The 19,109-nt window shown below is 31.1% G+C and overlaps 2 protein-coding genes across 4 annotated transcripts in view; one reads left to right on the top strand and one right to left on the bottom strand.

The window, feature by feature from the left end:
* The first annotated feature begins 4,518 nt into the window (after positions 1-4,518).
* LOC113853134 (protein RAE1-like) lies at positions 4,519-14,115 on the top strand. The gene is made up of 11 exons (XM_027483604.1): positions 4,519-4,680; positions 4,770-4,856; positions 4,944-5,021; positions 5,337-5,530; positions 6,832-6,973; positions 9,438-9,518; positions 9,828-9,956; positions 11,643-11,720; positions 11,826-11,897; positions 13,442-13,522; positions 13,608-14,115. Exons 1-11 carry the CDS (start codon positions 4,630-4,632, stop codon positions 13,656-13,658), a joined length of 1,044 nt encoding a protein of 347 aa, XP_027339405.1. The 5' UTR covers positions 4,519-4,629; the 3' UTR covers positions 13,659-14,115.
* The window catches only part of LOC113853133 (BRASSINOSTEROID INSENSITIVE 1-associated receptor kinase 1), an 18,197-nt gene continuing 13,130 nt past the window's right edge, over positions 14,043-19,109 (bottom strand). For 2 of the 3 annotated variants that reach the window (XM_027483601.1, XM_027483603.1), the window contains 4 exons: positions 17,246-17,374; positions 16,805-17,146; positions 16,109-16,503; positions 14,043-15,579 (listed from right to left, as the gene is read on the bottom strand). In XM_027483601.1, coding sequence (XP_027339402.1) covers positions 15,262-15,579; positions 16,109-16,503; positions 16,805-17,146; positions 17,246-17,374 — 1,184 coding nt within the window. In that variant the 3' untranslated portion in view covers positions 14,043-15,261. The remainder of the gene's footprint in view (positions 15,580-16,108; positions 16,504-16,804; positions 17,147-17,245; positions 17,375-19,109) is intronic. The other variant, XM_027483602.1, reaches the window with a different exon arrangement.

The following is a 19,109-nucleotide window of genomic DNA, read 5'->3' as shown; positions in this document are numbered from 1 at the left end:
GCTACCAGGACTTAGTAGAAACCATTTTGGATCACATGCTACATAACACTGAATGTAATCTTCCTAGAAAAAGAAGCAAACAAGCATTCATTAATAATGTCAATTAATGTAATCTTCCTAGAACACTGAATCTTGACAGCATCTTTGCATGCAATATCTACACACAAACCGTTCCAAACATCAGTGGAAAATCTTATCCCACTTTTGACTAATAAATACAATACAGATTGTGGTACAACTCTAACATGGAAAATATGATAAAAGAAACTACGAGGAAAATGATTTCTTCCCATAAAAAAAAAAAGAAAAAAAAAGAGTGATACAAAGCTATTTGGAATTTCTTAACTAATAAAGACACGTCTCAATTGAAATAATATATGTGAACAGAAGAAGATGTTGGTGTTGCTTCAGCAATCAAAACCCCTATAATGTTTCAAAATTTGAACTGAATATTAACTCAATTAAAACCCCTCCTACTGGTTGTTGAGCACCATCAAAAGCCATTAATTTAAAAATGATAAATAAATAAGGAAGGAGCAGTGGAAGTCAAATTATAAGCAAAACCAAAGTTTTATGTTCTTAGTTCCACTTGCTTCGGGAGAAAAATTTACGGGTAGTTATTAGATATCTTTTTATGCTATTGTTAAGTTTAAACTTTTACTTTAAGAACTAATAATAATTTTAAACACCAACCTTTATTATATAAATTATTAATATAAAATTTTAATTGAACATGAATTCAAAAAACATTTAACAAGCTTTTTTAAAAAAAATTTCATTCTTTCAGTGTTTTCAGTTTAAGATAAATCATTGTATTACACAAAACCAGACCAGAAATAGATTGGTCAACTGAAAATTAATATAAAAACGATATATTTTTTTGTCAACAAATACATATGAAAAAAATAACGATATCTAGTTATCATTTTTTTTCTTTCTACAATGTGAACCGAATAGAAAGTGATCCAAAGTAGGCCTGGCTAGTGTGAAGTTCATTGATTGTTTGAATGAAAAAAGTCAAACCCATGTTCAAATTCTGCACAATTCATTACATTTTCCTTTAAGAATAGAAGAAGCCAGAGGATGAATAAAACAAAATGTGTTGCCAGCATCAAAGCATTCCCATCAAAATAATTCAGAAAAAAAAATGTGCACTTATTTTTTTTTTAAATGATTATATTCACTATTTCTTTATTATATGTATAATTTGTCTGCATTTTCAATCATTTATTATATATATATATATATGAAATTTTTTAACATTTGTAATCTTATATAGGATAAATCTCAATAAATACATCACTTACATTCGATCTGAACTTTTTATTTAACTACATTTAACATGTTATGATTTATTACTTTACTAGTTGTTAAATGTAAACTAAATAAAAAGCTTAAATTGAGTAAAAAAAATTTTAGACTTACACTATTATAAGAAGATTATATATATATATATATATATATATATAACAAAAAGTAATAATTTAAAAAATATTTATTTTTAAATTCAATTAACTTTTATTAACTTATTTATTATTAATAATTTTTTAAAATAGAAGATTTTTTTAGCATTGTAGTTAAAAAAGTGACCTAATCCATGCATCAAAATTTATCTAATTTATATTATTTCTAATGCTTAAAATAATATAAAAATTATTAAAAAATCATTAAAATAAAAATTGAAAATTTTAACCCATTTTAATTTTTTTACAAATATTTTTAATATAATTCAATTTTTTTACATTTTTTTATCATTTCTTTCCTTCTTATTTGAACTTGTCCCAACATCAAATATTTTTTACTCTAATTTTACTTTATTTCTCACCCTCGTATTTCATATTGCATCCAAACAGAACTTAAGAAAAAGAAGAGACTTCAAAAGACGCATGATGAAAAAAAAAATCAAATATTTTATCTTTTAATGTTAGAATAGTGATGATAAGCGGAAACATCAACAACATAACCATTAAGAAATTGAATAATAATGTTTAGGTATTTATCTTTATCATGTAAAATATATTTATTATGTTTATGGATGTTATTTTATCTTATTTTCATAAATGCAATTTTTTTTTATTTACATGGCAATAATTTTTTATTTTCCATTAAGTTATATTTAAAAAATGAGATTTATCATGACTGTGATTCTTGAAAAGGTTTACAAAATACATTTTCCATTAAGTTATTTAAACTTTTTAGGAATAATATATTTACTATTAATTTTTATACAAAGTTTAGAAATTTTACGCATAATTATTATGAGAAAGATTTATTTTTCACCTATAGAAGTGAAACTGTTCTATTCTACCTAATTCATAAATCAGTATTATAAGAAAACTATAGTTCTAAATTATATTTTTATTATCTTCCAGTAAATATGAAAACTTTTTTTTTCTCAGAAATATAAAAATTTTGTAGTATATTCTTTCGTATGTGTGCATCTATCTATGTATCAATGTATTTAAGATAACTTACATTCATACCCTTTAAATTTTAATGAAATTACATTAAATATCGTATCGTCTTTACATTATTTTGATATTTGATAATTTACATTGTGTGGATACACAATATTATGTTGTTATGTAAGTTAGAGAAATATTTATACAAAATAAAAAAATAAAAGATATTTTTAAATTTTAAGTAATGTAAATATAATTTATTTTATATTTATGTATAAATATTATTAAAATGACAAGTATTTATGTATAACAAGAAGGGATTGAGTCTGTGTGTACGCAAAAAAAAATTTCAGTGGTTGACTCATACATCACATTTATAATGTTCTCCTATAATACATATAAAAAATATATTTTTCAACTTTGAATTATTTGTTCATTATTTAAATTCAAATAATCAAGACAATGAATATTTTTGTCTTAATTATTCTAGTCTTCCATAAATAGTCATAAAATTAATTTTGACACATATAGGTTAATGCAATTATATAATTATATACAAACACTATTTAGAAGCACTTAAATAATAATGTTTCTAAACACAAAACAGGCTGGATCTGATTTCCCTATTTTGAGAGAAATGTTTTTCTTTTTGGCTGAGAGGGAGTGATCACATAATTTAATCCTCTAAGTTATAGCTTTGTCCCATTATCTCAATTGGATATTTATTTCTTGAATTACTCTTAAAAAATAGAACAATTTCCTTCTTAACTATTTTGGGTTAAGAAGACATGAAAGTGTCTATCTGTATTTTAAAGTATGAAGTGGGAGAGAAAAGATTTTATAATTAAAATTTTGAATAAAAAAGATTAATGTAGAAGCAACTTTTAACATTCTAATATTTTTAAAATAAAAATTATATTTATATTACAAAGGATACAATAAAGAGGGAATTAATTAAGAAAGAGAAAAAGAGAGAGTAAAGTGTGAGATAGTTGATGTGATAAACAAAAATATAAAATTATTATAAACATAGTTATCATTTTAAAAATAATTATGTTAAATGTTCTTTTGAAATAAATTAGTTTAGACAAAAAAAAATATAATATTTGATAAGTTTGTATGATTATAAAACTAATTAAATATTATACACAAATAAGTATTATATTAATATTTTAATAAAAATATTATTTACATATATAGTATTATGTTAAAAAAATATAAATATACACATATTATATATATATATATATATATATAATATTATGATAAACAGAGAAAGATAAAAGATACTCTAATTAAAAATAATTTTATTATAATTAATTAAAGAAATGAGTGTGAGATAGTATATGAAAATAATATAAAATTTGAAGAAAAATTTAATGTAAGTGATGAATTTTGTAATTTCAACAAAAGAAATATATATTTTTTGCATAAAATTAAAAATATGTAATTATTGATAATTTGACTAAAAATAATATAAATAATAAATTAAATATTATAAATTTTATAAATATAAATATAAATTTTTATGAAAAATATTAAAGACGATTTCATAAATGTAGATATAAGTATTATAAAAAAAAATAAAAGTTATATAAGATAATAAATGTAAAAATAAGTATTCGTGAAAATTTTGAAAATTTATAGAAGGTTATAAAATATTAAGTAATAATTTTAATCTTTAAAATTTAAAAATAAATTTATAAAAATGTGGATATAAAATAATTATTATAATTAAATAGTACAATTTATATATTATATTAAACAATTTTAATCATAGATTAAATTATATACGTGATTGAATTATAAAAGAGACGAGTCCTTCTGGTGTAATAAAATTGCATTTGTATTTAGAGATTAGGTTGATAATATAAACAGACTTTGAAAAAAAGTAAACTTGATAAGAGACAAAATCGATTAGGAACTTCGATTTATTTTTTATTTTTTTTCAAAGGGTAGGAACTGCGATGAATAACATGGCATATATAACTAGGCCCATAATAAAATAGCCCATTTATACTTCAAAAAGGAAAAGGAGCAAGCGTCGTAACGACGCGAGGTCGTAGTATTAAATTGATACGCTTGCCCGCACTCAAACAAAACCCATTCTTTCACGTTTTCTATACTCCTCCCTCCAAACTATTAACAGCGTTTTTCTCTATTTATTATTTATTTATTTTTTGTCTGCAAAATTTTGTGGGAGAAAGTTGAGCGAGAAAATTCGGAAATGTCGAATTTCTTGAGCAGCACTAATCCAAACCCTAACAAATCGTTTGAGGTATCTGAAATTTCCTAAACACTGTTCCTCTTTAGTGAGAAGCAGCTTCCGCAATGCTAGTTGTCATCATTGTTTGGTGAATTTTGCAGGTGAATCAGCCTCCCACTGATTCCGTTTCCAGTCTCAGTTTCAGTCCCAAAGCGAACTTCCTCGTGGCCACTTCCTGGGACAACCAGGTTTTTCTTTCTCTTCGTTATCCTCTTCTTGCTATTGCTACTATGCTATGTCTTCAATTATTTTACTCTTTCTGAATTCTTTTGCAGGTTCGTTGTTGGGAAGTAGCACGGAATGGTAACAATGTTGCCACTGTGCCCAAGGCTTCTATAACGCATGATCATCCGGTAAGGTATTTAAGTTTTATCAACTTATCATTACCATTTAGTACCTTGTATTATGCATATATTTTCATGAGTTTGCGTTCTGGTATATGCAAGATTGTCTAAATTGGGAAATGAAAGTAGAAGAAGATTGTATAACGCAATGCATTGACCATTAAGTAGATTAGGCTGATAAATGAACAGTACTTGGCTATTGGATATTGATTCTTATTATAGACTATGGTTTTCATGATCTTTCTGATTTACTTTGTCCTGAAGCAGTTAGATGTTAATGTAGTTTATAGGTCATAAATTGATAATGCATATTTCTTTGCATAGGTTTTGTGCTCTACATGGAAGGATGATGGCACGACCGTCTTCTCTGGGGGATGTGACAAGCAAGTGAAGATGTGGCCTCTATTGTCCGGAGGCCAACCAATGACTGTTGCCATGCATGATGCACCCATAAAAGAAATTGCTTGGATTTCTGAGATGAACCTTTTAGTCACAGGAAGCTGGGACAGGACTATGAAGTAAATTCTCTAGCATTTGCTGCCTTTGCATTTTTTTTAAATTATATCATTAGAATATATGAAATGTATCTCTAATTATCAATATTACATTATATCTTAGAATATTTTAGAGTATATTAGGTTTCCATCTTGGAATTAGTTTCCATATTTCCTTAGTAGTTCATGATTTGTTTCCTAACTGATTTGAAGTTAGAGTTTAGTACGAGTATAAAGGGGATTAGTGTTGTGTCTTTTGTATCAAATTCATTTTGTCATTATACACAAGAAAATATTATTAAGAATTTGTATTTCCGCTTTGCTTCTTTCCATACCTACCCTATAATTTCAACATATCAAAGTGGTACCTTCTTCAATGACCTGTCCTGTCTATTTTGCTGTTGAGGTCTTTGAAGTTTGGAACTATTTCTGCTTCAAATTCTTTTTTTTTTTTTTTTTGAATAATCTGTTGCTGTCCTGTCATTTGAGCCACTGCTGTCAAGGCTGGATAATTGGTCTCCTTACCTTCAACCATCAAGGTGAGGGCTTGATCCATCTCAGAACTCTCAAATTAGTTTGCCCATCTGCTGCAGCATCTTTCAGGCAACCTCCTAGAATTTGCCTTCGACAACTTATCCAGTGAGCTTGCCATCTGGCAACCCTACCATCTGCCTTATCTTGTCCAAATTTTCCCTTTCCCTAAATCCCAAGCCAATTCAATTACCTTCACATGTGCTGTCACATGTCAGTACATTCTGTTTCATCCCAACCGTCTGGTATTTGTCATGATGTTTTCTTATCGTTGACAATTATTCTGGTGACCTCTTTCTTAGCCATGAGTCATATGGTGGTTGTGATTGATACACCAACCTCCATTGCCACTGATTTGTCATGCCAGTGTTGAATTCTCCATAGCTGTAATGTACACCAACCTTGGTTTCAAAATTGAATTTCAATTTTTTATGGTTTTCTTTTTTTTTTTTTGGTGTGGATTGAAGCTTCCAAATGCCATTCTTGCTTAATTTGGAGAAGTTTTAGCTTTTGCAGTGTTTAATTTGCTTTCCATGAGATTTTCGCTAATGATTAATCTAAGAGAGTCTCTCCTTCCCTGTTTATGTGACAGTCCAACCAGCTTGTCCAGCTGTTTTTTGTTCCATGCATCATGTGTTGTCTATTTTCTTTGTTCTATAACTCATCATTGCTCATTATAGATTTTGTATTTGTGGTAGCATATGTATTGTATCTTTTTCCGATGATTAAATACGGTGTGAGGCTCACTATTTTGCTTGATCTGGCTTCACATGATTTTTTCTGGCTACTTGTAGATACTGGGATACAAGGCAATCAAATCCAGTGCACACACAGCAACTCCCAGAGCGCTGCTATGCAATGACTGTGAGACATCCTCTGATGGTTGTAGGCACTGCTGATAGAAATCTCATTGTTTACAACTTGCAAAATCCTCAGGTAGTTCTTTCATTCAAATTTAGTTCATCACAAATTAATCATGATTTCCATTGTTTGTATTACCTTTTAGTCATGTATTTGCTTATTATGGAATGACTATTTTATCTCAAGATTTCAGGAAGGGGTTGTGTTTCTTTTTCTTGCATATTGAATAATAAAAGAGGAACTTTATTAAAGAGAAGAAAAGAAAATCACATGAGGATAATAAATCATCTAAAAGAAAGAAAAGAGACATCCCAATTTCAGGGCCTGTGATGTACTAAGGATTCAAAATCCTTACCTGATAAACATATTAAGTGCCATGTATTTGTTCATATAATCCCAGTTATTGTCGCAGTGCCAAAATTTCAAATAGCATGATTTTACTGGAAATAGGACAGAGCCTCCCTTAAAATTGAAGACTTCTCACCATACAAAACAAACTTTAGGCTCTATTTTTGCATCAAAACATACATCAAAAGCAAGGGTTTTTGGCTCCACCAATATGTTAAGTACAAATATGACATAACTGATATGTAGACATGCTATTATGCAATGAGACCTATTCCTATGATTGTGAAGCACTTGTGCCCATGTAGTCAAGTGAACTCCTTTGGATTGATTTGCCTCACCAGAGAAGAGAGCAAGCTCACAGAGCTGGGGTTGCAATTGGTGAGCAAGCTCAAAAGCAATAGAAAGGAAGGAATAAATTTTCCTGTTAAATGAGTAATATAGGCATCCCCAAACCCCTAACCTAAAGAGCATGAAATTTTACATATAAATATATAGCATGCTTGACATAATTTTTGCAATGGTGAAAGAATTAAAGGATATAAATACAAGGCTTAATATATTTTTGGTTCCTCAAGATATTCCTCATATTGATTTTGGTCCTTCCGACATTATTTTTTTAATTTTAGTCCTTACACTTTAAAAAATTGTTGGTTTTAGTCTTTAATCACTATAAAATGATGACATAGCTAATTCAAATATTACCATGTGTCAATTTTTGTGTCACATATCACTTCTTTATTTAGCAACATTAGTCAAAGGGACAAAAATTAACAGTTTTTTAAAATGTAGGGACTAAAACCAAAAATAATTTCGTAAGATCTAAAATAGAAAGTTGGTACATTTTGAGGGACCAAAATATATTTAACTTTAAATATAATAACATCCAAAAAAAAAACTCATTCAGTTCACAGGTTAATCAAACTGCTGATATTTGGAATTGTACTAGGCAAAATTAAATTACCAGCAGATCACCCGCATACTTCTACTGTTGCATCAGGCACCCAAGTTGCATATTCAATAATTTGCAGGTTCAAATAATATTTTGATAAGAATCTTGGAAGAACCATATCACAAAAGCTATCTTTTGTGGTGTGGTTCTCCCATTATCAATTGGTATTAGCCTTCCATCATGTCTCCCAGCTGCAAGCAAGTGGCTCAGGGGCTAGTGCACAGCTAGCACGCATGAGCTCCAAGGTTGCAAAGTGTGGTGGGATGTTAGGATACTTCAGTCTCACATTGGAAGTATGAGATTCTAATATGGGGTTTATAACACTTTGGGCTCTCCAACTACAATAGTTAACTTTTGTGGTGTGATTCTCCCAAGGTTCTAATCATATTTTCCCCGACATCAGGCATTCCTCGCTTATAAGAACCTATAACAGAAGTTTAGCCTCAAGCATTCCATTGAGGTATCAGGCAAGATGCATCCCTTGCATATAAGAACATCTAATAGAAATTTAGCCTCAAGTACTTCCACCCAGGCATCAAGTACATCTTTCTTATTAGAATGTCATAGCAAAAATATGTTAGAACCATGGCGGAGGAGCAGATGATTGATATCAATAAGAGAACTAAAGTGTGGTGGGTTTATGTTAGGAGGAAGGGTAGAAAAGAATCAGTTATTAGTTAGTTTGTTAGCTGATAATATAAATAGAGTTAATTTCGATTGAGGGACTTCTTTTGCTTGGTTATTGTTTTTGGGAGAATTTCATTCTTTGTTCAGGAGCTATTAGCTCTAGGGGATTCTTTGTAATCCAAATTCTTTCTAAGTAATCAATAAAACTATAATTTTTCTCCTATCTTTTCATTGATTTCACTTTTGAACCCTAACAAAATATGGCCACAATGCGGTTCCAAAGAATCTCTTATGTTGTTTGCTTTATTATTGTAGGATGATTGATTAACAATATAGTGGTGCTTAGTTTAGACAACGGTGGGATTGGGAGGATTTTACCTTTTTAACTATTTGACTGATTTTTGTCTTTGTTGGTTGCTTGTTTGAATCCAAGTCGGTTGGCCTTTTGTATTCTATTTCATATTCCATTGTGGGCATTTATATATACGATTAGTCAATTATATCAATGTGTTAATGTTCATATATTTACAGACTATTCATTCTGTTGATTATTATTTTCATATTTTCAGTTTTTGCAAGTGCCTCCTAGCTTTGATCATTGTTCATTTGCAACAGGTTGAATTCAAGAGAATTGTTTCACCCTTAAAGTATCAAACAAGGTGCCTTGCTGCATTCCCTGATCAACAAGGTTTCTTGGTATTCATCATTCCCCACTTCTTTTATTTACATCTTTGATCTCCTTTTCTGTATTTGGGTAGTCTTGTTTTCCATCTTCATTTTATCAGTGAAAGCAATATTCAATTTTTCACAATATTGTGTTCTTATTTAGTATCCATGGATTTATTTTCTGTTGTTTTCATAATTTATGTATCCTTAATCTCTGATTTATGAGAATAATGTGCAAAATGTCTTCCGGGTTTGCTTTATGGTGCAATATCAACTTGTAAATTGCAAGTTTAGATTGATTAATTTAGGCTGTTGAAACTGACAATATACTTGCTGTAGGTCGGATCAATAGAAGGAAGAGTTGGGGTGCATCATTTGGATGATAGTCAGCAGGGTAAAAACTTCACTTTTAAATGCCACAGAGAGGGGAGTGAAATATATTCAGTCAACTCTTTAAACTTCCATCCTGTAAGATTTATGTTCTGTCTGTGACTTATTTTTCTAATTTAATTTGGTTTACTTATATTGTTGTAGTTGCACTGTTATATTTCATTTCAGCAAGACCTTTTCACTTTTTTCTTCTTTCTAGTAAATGGTGGGTGTTAAATTTCTCCTGGTTGTGACTTGCTAATTTTGGGTTTTTATTATTAATAATAAAGAAGCTAAGAGCAGTCTTCTCTTCAGCTTAAAATGTGGTACTTATATTCATGCTGTTGTACAATATGTATTTAGTAATAGAATTTCATTCACATTGTTACTTTCTCTTTTTTGTTTACCTATTTGATGTAATGTGCTATATGTGATGAATTATTATTGCCAGGTGCTGGTTCTGAAGTTATTAAAATTGTAAATGGCTATATTGAAAATATCCTTAGGCATATGGTGAAGCTGCTAAAACAGACTTTATATTGGTCTTGAAAGAAACTACATATACCAAATACTAGGAGAATATGCTTCCAAGGGCTTGTTTGATTCTCTTTTCAATTTTTAGTTTTAAAAATCTGTTTAAAAAAGTTGGCATCAGTTTTCCAGATGAAAAAGGTAAAAAAAATGTGTTTGATAAACTTTCATTTTCAGAATAGTCACCTTCCCTTCAAACTGTTGTCTTCTTCACCTCAGTTATCCAGTAAGTGGATTGAGAGCCAATAACAAACAAGAGTCTATTTGTTGGTGAAGGTTGGAAGTGACAAGGGCTTTACAGAGGGACTAATGGTAGGGTGAAGAAAAAGGGTGTGAGGGAATGGTGATCAGGATCACATCGAGCATTTCGGGGTCATAAGATACTGTTTTAGTTTATTCAAGAAACAGTGGTGGCGTTGGAAGAGCCAACAGCGAGAACCTTGCTGTCAGGGATGCTGAATGCTGATAACAACACAACTTTTGGTACAAGACAGGGCTTTGTGGATGTCTGAGTTTGTATATGATAATGAAGAAGAATGAAGCACCAATGTTAGGTTACCAGCAACAACAGTGGAACATCAGTGCTGGGTGCAGAAATATGGGAACGAAGATGAAATATTGATATGTAGTTTAATTTAGAAAACAGAAAACTGATATGTTTTCAAATTTTGATCTTAAAAACTAAAATAGAGAGAGTGTTTTTAAAAAGTAATATTAACAAGTTAGAGTATGTTTGTTTCCCTTTTTAAAAACAGTTTTCTGATTTTAAAAATAAAAAATAATACAAATTTGTCTTGAAAATATGTTGTTTTACTTTTAGAAGTTATTAACATGTTATTAAAATTGCAGTTTACCTATCTACATGAAATTGTGCCAAATTGCCAAAAATGCTCAATGTTATTGTTTTGGTTCATGAATTTTTTATTTTTATAGAATGTAGATTAGTTGTGTCGTAATAGAAAGAAAAAAACCCTTCAACTTCTTCAGTATCATCTACCCTGTAGTTGTGGAATTCCAGAGAAACTTGTATGCTGTATTTTGTTTTTACAAAAGCACTGCTGACTGCTATGTATTTATTATTTGTCAGTTTCCCTAAAATTTTATATCAAGTACGAAATTCTTTTTTGGTGCTATTGCACATTTATTCATAATTTCTGTTTACCTCTAGACCCGATGGACATGAAAAAATAACTAACAAAGTGTATCCCACTTTGGTCTATTATCAATTCTCACATTACTTTTCTACTTTTTTAGGTACACCACACATTTGCAACTGCTGGTTCTGATGGTGCTTTCAATTTTTGGGATAAGGATAGTAAACAGAGGCTCAAGGTCATTCCATCTTTATTAAAACTTCCATTCAATTCCTATCCGACACATTGTAGTGATACTTTGACATAATACAAGCATATCTAATGCAAACATCTCTTATTTCAGGCCATGTTAAGATGCAGCCAACCTATTCCTTGCAGTACCTTCAACAATGATGGTTCAATATTTGCTTACTCAGTATGCCCAACTTACTATTTTGCAAATATTTGCAGCCTTGTATAAAGAAGTTATTGCACCACTTTTTAATTTTGCGCATATAATTTTTTTAGTGGTGGAAATTGGGATTTCTTTCTTCTGCTGCTTTATCCCCCTCTTGTTTCAATTGATTATAAGAATACGTTGAAAAAGACCCTTGAGCACAACATATTGGTTAGAGGATGCCAAAATGCAAGATAATTGTATGAACTTTGAAAATAGGTTAGTAAAGGGGAAGACAAAAAGTGATGTAGATTTATAAAGAAATTGCAAGAGTGGATATCTCTATTTTGTTACTGAGCAACTTACTTTTGAGAGTTTCTTCTTCTTCCCAAACATTATACTCTTGAGGGATATCTTTACAAAATGCAGGTGTTTTTTTTTTTTTTTTCTAAGGGGGTGTGGGGTGTGGGTGCAGATCAAACATCATTTTACTTGCTTGCTATAGCTGATAGAATCTAATTAGGGAGAAGATGAGAGATTAAGATACATTTTGATGCTCATCTGTATTAGATATCTCTAAATTTATCTACAACAACGAAGTCTTATAGCCCCTAGGTTGGGTTTGACCACATGTATCAGTCAATGCCATTGGGTTTAAACTCTATGGCTATCAATCTGAATGAATCTTCAATCTCAAGCTATATTCTGTCATACAACATAGATATGTATGTTCTAACTTGTCTGTTGATATTAATGGGTCTAGGTATCGAGGGAGAGAATAGAGAGAAGAAAGAGTGTAATACTATTATGTAATGAATTGTATTAAAATTTATTAATGTGTTTGATATGTTCATAAAACCTTGATCACTAACTCTCCTTTACACTAATCATAACATTATCCTAACTAATTAGGAAAACAAATCGTAATAAGATGAAATATGAATACTAATCCTAAGAATTAACTAGGTCTAGGAATCGGGGAAACAAATTCTGGAGGATAATCCAAGATACAATTAGATATAAGTTTTCTTTTTGTATATTCTAACATTGTGATTATTATATTGGCACTGGCTGTCATAAGCTGTAATTGGCTACATCAATCAAACAATGCCATAATTTTATATTGTAAACAATGTCTATAAACAAACTATTGACCTCTAAAAATTTATATAATTGAATAATTCTAGTATAACCAATTTTTATGTCTTCCATCTTCTATACATGATTATTGTTAGACTGTATGTGTGGGGAAAGCAAAGGAATATCGCCCCCCTCCCCCATCCCCCATCCCCATTTTGTCCAGGTCTAAATTGACCTTGTGATGCTTCTGTTGTCATACAAATGTGTTAAATGGTTGTTAAGTTTTTTCACCTTTATGATACTAATCTTTTGGAAATTTCTGTTACATTACTTTCTTTTGAGCAATTATTTCATAATATGTGGTTCATATTTGCTGATAAAAGGTTTTTGAATTTAAAAGGCCAGGTGAATAATCTGGTCATATTGGTTACCTCAAAGGAAGTGTTTCTATGATTTCAATGGTTTAAACATGTTGAATTGATTTATTGGCATCCTGCTTATAGGTCTGCTATGACTGGAGTAAAGGGGCAGAAAATTATAATCCTGCAACAGCCAAGACCTACATTTTCCTGCACTTGCCCCAGGTATTGGTTTGGCTATCCACATCTTGAAGAAAATCCTTTAATCATCTGGTCAATAATGTGGAAATTATATTCATATGAAATGCAGGAATCTGAGGTTAAGGGCAAACCTCGCATTGGTGCTACTGGTAGAAAGTAGGAGATGATCCTGCTCCGGGATATTGTTCTATTATGTATATAGTTGGCTAATGTTGGTATATCATGGAGGCAAGGTATTGGTTGATATCGAAATATAAAAGCGGGCTGGGCTGTGCGTACTTGGAAAAAATTATCAAAAAATGCTTGATGAAAAATTGTCTCCAATGTATGTATGTGGTGGGTGTATTTGGTTTGTATTTTGCCAGTTATAAGATCGAAGTTGTCTGTTTTATACAGTGAAGCACCTGCAAGTAGGATTTTTCGTGGTTCTGTAAGAAATTGGACGGTTGTAGCATATGATTAATTGTCAAATTTGGAACTGTAGGGTTTAGAAAATAGCGACTAAATTTAGTAGTATAAAGGCTTTACCCTTCCAGCATCTTTATTTGCGAGAATTATATGGATGTTCGTTCATTTAATTCATTTATGTTGAAGGTATCTTGTGATTGCCAGATAGGTCACAAAATTTCGTATACGCTAATGAGTCTTGCAACACGAACTGATTTGCTGTTGCCTCCTGGCATTTTTTATCTTTTCGATTTTTTTTTACAAGCTGAGTACAATTGTGGATTATATCCCACTGCAATGCACCTAAACTATCTTTTCCTTGCTGCATCGATCTTGGTTATTTAAGTCGGTGCTTTCAGTTAAAGATTTTTGGATCTTCTAAACTGCACGGTTCTAATTAGATAAAGTCCTCTGGAGTAACAACTCTTCTTAACTCCTGGCATTATCAATGAGACCGCTTCTATTTGAACTAATCGTGGTTGGGCATAATTTATGTATAACTGGAGAAACTAATCGAAAAAAAAAGAAGAAAATTCCATTTAAAAAGGTTCGTTCATATTCTTTATTATCCTTCAATAAATAATAAACATTCAAACCAATATAAGTTTTAAAATAACGTAGTCATAGTGAATATATGTATGTTTGCAGGGTAGATTATGAAGGCATCAGTGAAAAATTATTGGATACCAGGCTATCAAAGTCGATTCTACCGTTCTCTAGCCTAGTGGATGTATTAATCAATTTAGGTCCTAAACATGATTTGCCTGCCAGAATATGAACCAAACGGGGCTTAGTATTTGGAGCAACATCATCTGTAATTCGGAATGACAGATTCTAAACAGAAATTGAAAACAGAAGGATTCAATGACCATCAGAGATATATTTCCACTAATAATAAAATGCAATGCAATGTCTAACAAGGTAGGAACCGACTCAAGTACTACTGATTTCCAAATCCACAGAAATAACCACTGAAATATATTTATCCGAAAACGACAATAGAATTGCATTTTTTATTTCCATAAAACTCTACACTAATTTCTCATACATACAATGACAAAAGTGATGGTTGATTGTGACATACACTTCATCCTGCAACTTGACAACCCAACAGAAATGACAAACTTCTTTCTTTAATAATCACAACCTAATCAATGGGCATGTAATCTGAACATAGACGATAATTTCAAAAAGATGAAAACAAGCGAAAAGGTTGAGGTGAAAATCATATGCACAAATTGGAAGTATCTCTCTTTCCAACAGAAAGCATTGCCAGGCAGGATTGCGTATTCACTTGTCCATAGACTGTTAAAGGATCATCTAGGACCTGATAGTTCATCTGGCTGGATATGTGAAGTTGAATCTACTATCCAATTTGCATTTGGATGATGCATGTTGTTGTTAAAATCTTGCCGGAACATCTCATCTTTCTGCCATTGCTCCCATTTTTCCGCCAAACCATCACCTTCTAGCATTCTGACCACCTCAGACATCTTTGGTCTTTCCACGGGGGAGCCTTGTGTGCATAGTAAGGCCACTTGGATTAACTGTTCTACCTCGTCATCACTATAATTGCCCTGTAAATCTGCATCTACCAGTGTTTCCAATTTCTTGTCTTTGAGAAGTCCTTTAACCTGGACTCAACAATGTCAGTTTTCAACAATGATTAGTCACTCATTGGTGTTAATATTATATATGACCGAATTAACAGCCATGAAAGAGTTTCTAGAATTTGACAGAAATAAAAAACCAAATCAATTTGTTGCACTATAACTTTGAAGGAAATGCTAGTTCTATAGCAATAAATAATCATCACAGACAACAAAGGAGCTCCTCTAACGAAATGAGATTATCAGTTAGACCTCTTCAAGAAACAACAAAGCACAGAAAAATATCTTTTTCCCCTTTTTCTTCTTCAATCTCAATACTTTCCAGAAAAATACACAAGACAGTTAATTGAATTCTTAATTCAGTATAAGGTGAATTTTCCTTGGTCTCCAAAGGGACTCTAGAAAACATGAATAAAAACAAAATAAATATACAGCACTCTAAGCTATATAATTTCTTGAGCATAAGGAACCATGAGAAGTGATTAATAGATAATAAGGTTAGCATCAATTGTTCAAGTACTAATGACATATTTAGAATAAACTGAATACCGACCCAATCAAGCAACATCACATCATCATCATTGGCAAGACGTGCTAGATCAAAAGCCCTCTGTCCAGTTATTAGTTCAAGAAGCATCACGCCATATCCAAAAACATCAGTCTTCTCTGAAGACTTTCCAGTTGAGAGGTATTCTGGTGCTATATGTCCAATTGTACCACGTACAGCAGTAGTAACATGAGTATCTTTGTAATCCATAAGTTTTGCTAAACCAAAATCTCCAACAACTGCTTCAAATTCCTCATCCAACAATATGTTTGCAGCTTTGACATCACGATGAATAATCTTAGGGTCACAGTGATCATGTAAATAAGCAAGCCCCCTAGCAGCTCCCAGAGCAATACACTTCCGTATTGGCCAGTCAAGTGGAGGTTGGGATTCATGACGTTCTACAACAATACAATCAACATTAAACACAGTTTTAATATAAAACTGGCAGTTTTGAAATTTGACAGAAAGAACATTCATTTGCAGATTGATTGTTTGTGTAGCTGTCAGATAACGTCAAGAAAATATTAGTTAATCTGTCATTTCTTCAATACTAACCAAAAAAAAATAAAAAAAATTGACAGAGAACATCAACACTCTTAACATTTCTACCAGAAAAGGATGTATGAGAGAAAAGTTTTGTACATAAGAAAAGCAAATAAATTACGAATAAATGCAATTCAAAATGGTTAATTGTGGTACCTCGTAAACATGATGCCACACTTCCATTAACCATGAAAGGATACACAAGCAACCGTTCAGTGGGTGTCATGCAAAAACCACGAAGTCGAAGCAAATTTCGATGCACAGCCAAGCTAATCATTTCCACTTCTGTTTGAAATTGCAGCTCCCCACCCTGTGTGCGTTCCTCCTTTAGTCTTTTTACTGCTACAAGAGAGCCATCAGCTAAGCGTCCTTTATAAACCTTTCCAAATCCACCTCTACCCAGAATGTGTTTGTTACTAAAGTTATCTGTTGCAACTTGCAGTTCACGCAGAGAAAACCTTTTAAGCTGACCAAGGTGAACTTCCGGATCCTCCTCAGCTGCCATTTAAAGACAGACAAAATATTAGTACATCAGTTATAGCTATCATATACATCATTTATCAATATGGATACCATCGTTTCTGTTATTCAACTAACCAGGAACATCAAAGAAATGATCCTGAGGTTTCCTTCTTCTCCAATAAGCAAGTGCAATTGCAGGGGCTGCAAACAACAAAGCAGCACCAGCAGCAACTCCTCCAGCAATAGCCCCAGTATTACTGTTACCTGAAAAAAGGATTAACAGGTTAAATAAAAAAGTACAACTCTATTCCAAGAATTGATTGTTATTGAATGGAACAAGAATACCAGGGTTCAACATAATTATATCTTCTATTAAATTTAATCAAGAGACCAATCTAAGAAGTGATATATTTAACTAGAGGCATATGCAATTAACCCAAAGAAACTAAGCTTAAGCCATGTCCATCTTCAGAGATAACGTTAAAATTATTCCATCCTTTTCCAAAAATACAGAATAAACATCTAGAAAAAGCTAATCGTTATCAATTATCAAGTCTTACCTTTCTTCTTATCCTTTAGAAGGAAAGAAGTAAATCCATAGTTACCAAATACGTAATTCTCTTTGTTACATGTACACAGTTCACAGTAGGTTACCATGGTCTAGTTTAGATAAACTTCTAGATAAATCCTTATAGGATGAAAAAATTATTATTATAAAACTTCTTTTATAAATTAAAAATAATTTATGTTTCTATATTTTTTCAATAGTTCTCTCATTTAACTTCTCTAAACCTTAAGAAGATAAGTTGTTTCTAACTTACAAAAGATATTTTATTCATTTTTTATACTGATATTTACTCCTATAAGAACTTCTCTAAAAGTTTACCCAAACTGGACCTATATAAAATATATGATACATGGAGGGTATACCAAGTTGATACGCTATTTGATTTCACAGTAAGTTTCAAAACATCAGTCGATATTCTATTAGTATAAATTTTCTTGAAAAAATGTCATAAAAATTTAACTTAATATAAACATGACAATTTTAACAAAATATCAGTTCTGATTCATTTTAATGAACATAACAAAGGCTAAAATGAGAATTGCTTGGAGTTTAAACCACAAAAAAAAATGGGCAGCCTTTTACGATCATAGTTATTAGTAGTGGGTTGTAGCAGTACAGTGGAGCAAAGTACCACAATCCACTACAAAATTTGAATAACAGAGCATCTTCAAATAGCGGCCATAGCAGCGCTAGAGTCAAATTTTTCAGAAACCCATTTTTATCCTAAAAAAAGCATCATTTTGAAGGACTTTTCTTAGAGACATCAATATTTCTAATTCCCCTTCTAGCAATTAAAATCCTTAATTGGATATAGTTTCTCACGCTTCTATCTACCACCAACACTGCAACCAGCCAATATTGTTTCATTTGTTTTTCTTACTTTTATTGTTATTTACTTGTATGTTTTACTTACGACCCGTGACTTTTTATTTTTAATTATGAATATGTTATGAAATTTGAGTCTTTTTAAATTATTGAGCATTTATAGAGTATAAAATATTTAATTTGTATATAAATTTTTTAAATAATAGTCATTCCACTATGTGCTATCTTGCTGTAGCATTTTTGGCTTCAATCACTATCCAAGATTGATACCTATGCTTACAGTTAGCCTACACAAATTCACAAAATTTATCTCTTTTCATTTATATATTAAATTAAGTTTTGTAAAATAAATTAAAATTTATTCAACATAGACTTTGAACTTGAACCCTAAGTCAACCCCAAAAGCTAATTAGCAAGGTAAGGATTGATTTAGCCTTTATAAGCTTATAAGCTTTTTTTTAACCGTATTTATATTCGACGTGGAACTTCACACATCCCCTCACACTCAAGATTAGACATCTAGAACGTGGAAATTATTTGACTAGTTTTTTTAATATACCACTGGATAAGCCATGGGACCAGGGACTAGGTAAGTTGCACTGGAAA

The sequence above is a fragment of the Abrus precatorius genome, unplaced genomic scaffold (genome assembly GCF_003935025.1).
Source record: "Abrus precatorius isolate BTA unplaced genomic scaffold, Abrus_2018 Scaffold10, whole genome shotgun sequence".
NCBI classification, from domain to species: Eukaryota; Viridiplantae; Streptophyta; class Magnoliopsida; order Fabales; family Fabaceae; genus Abrus; species Abrus precatorius.
This window is presented reverse-complemented; position numbering and strand designations above follow the sequence as displayed.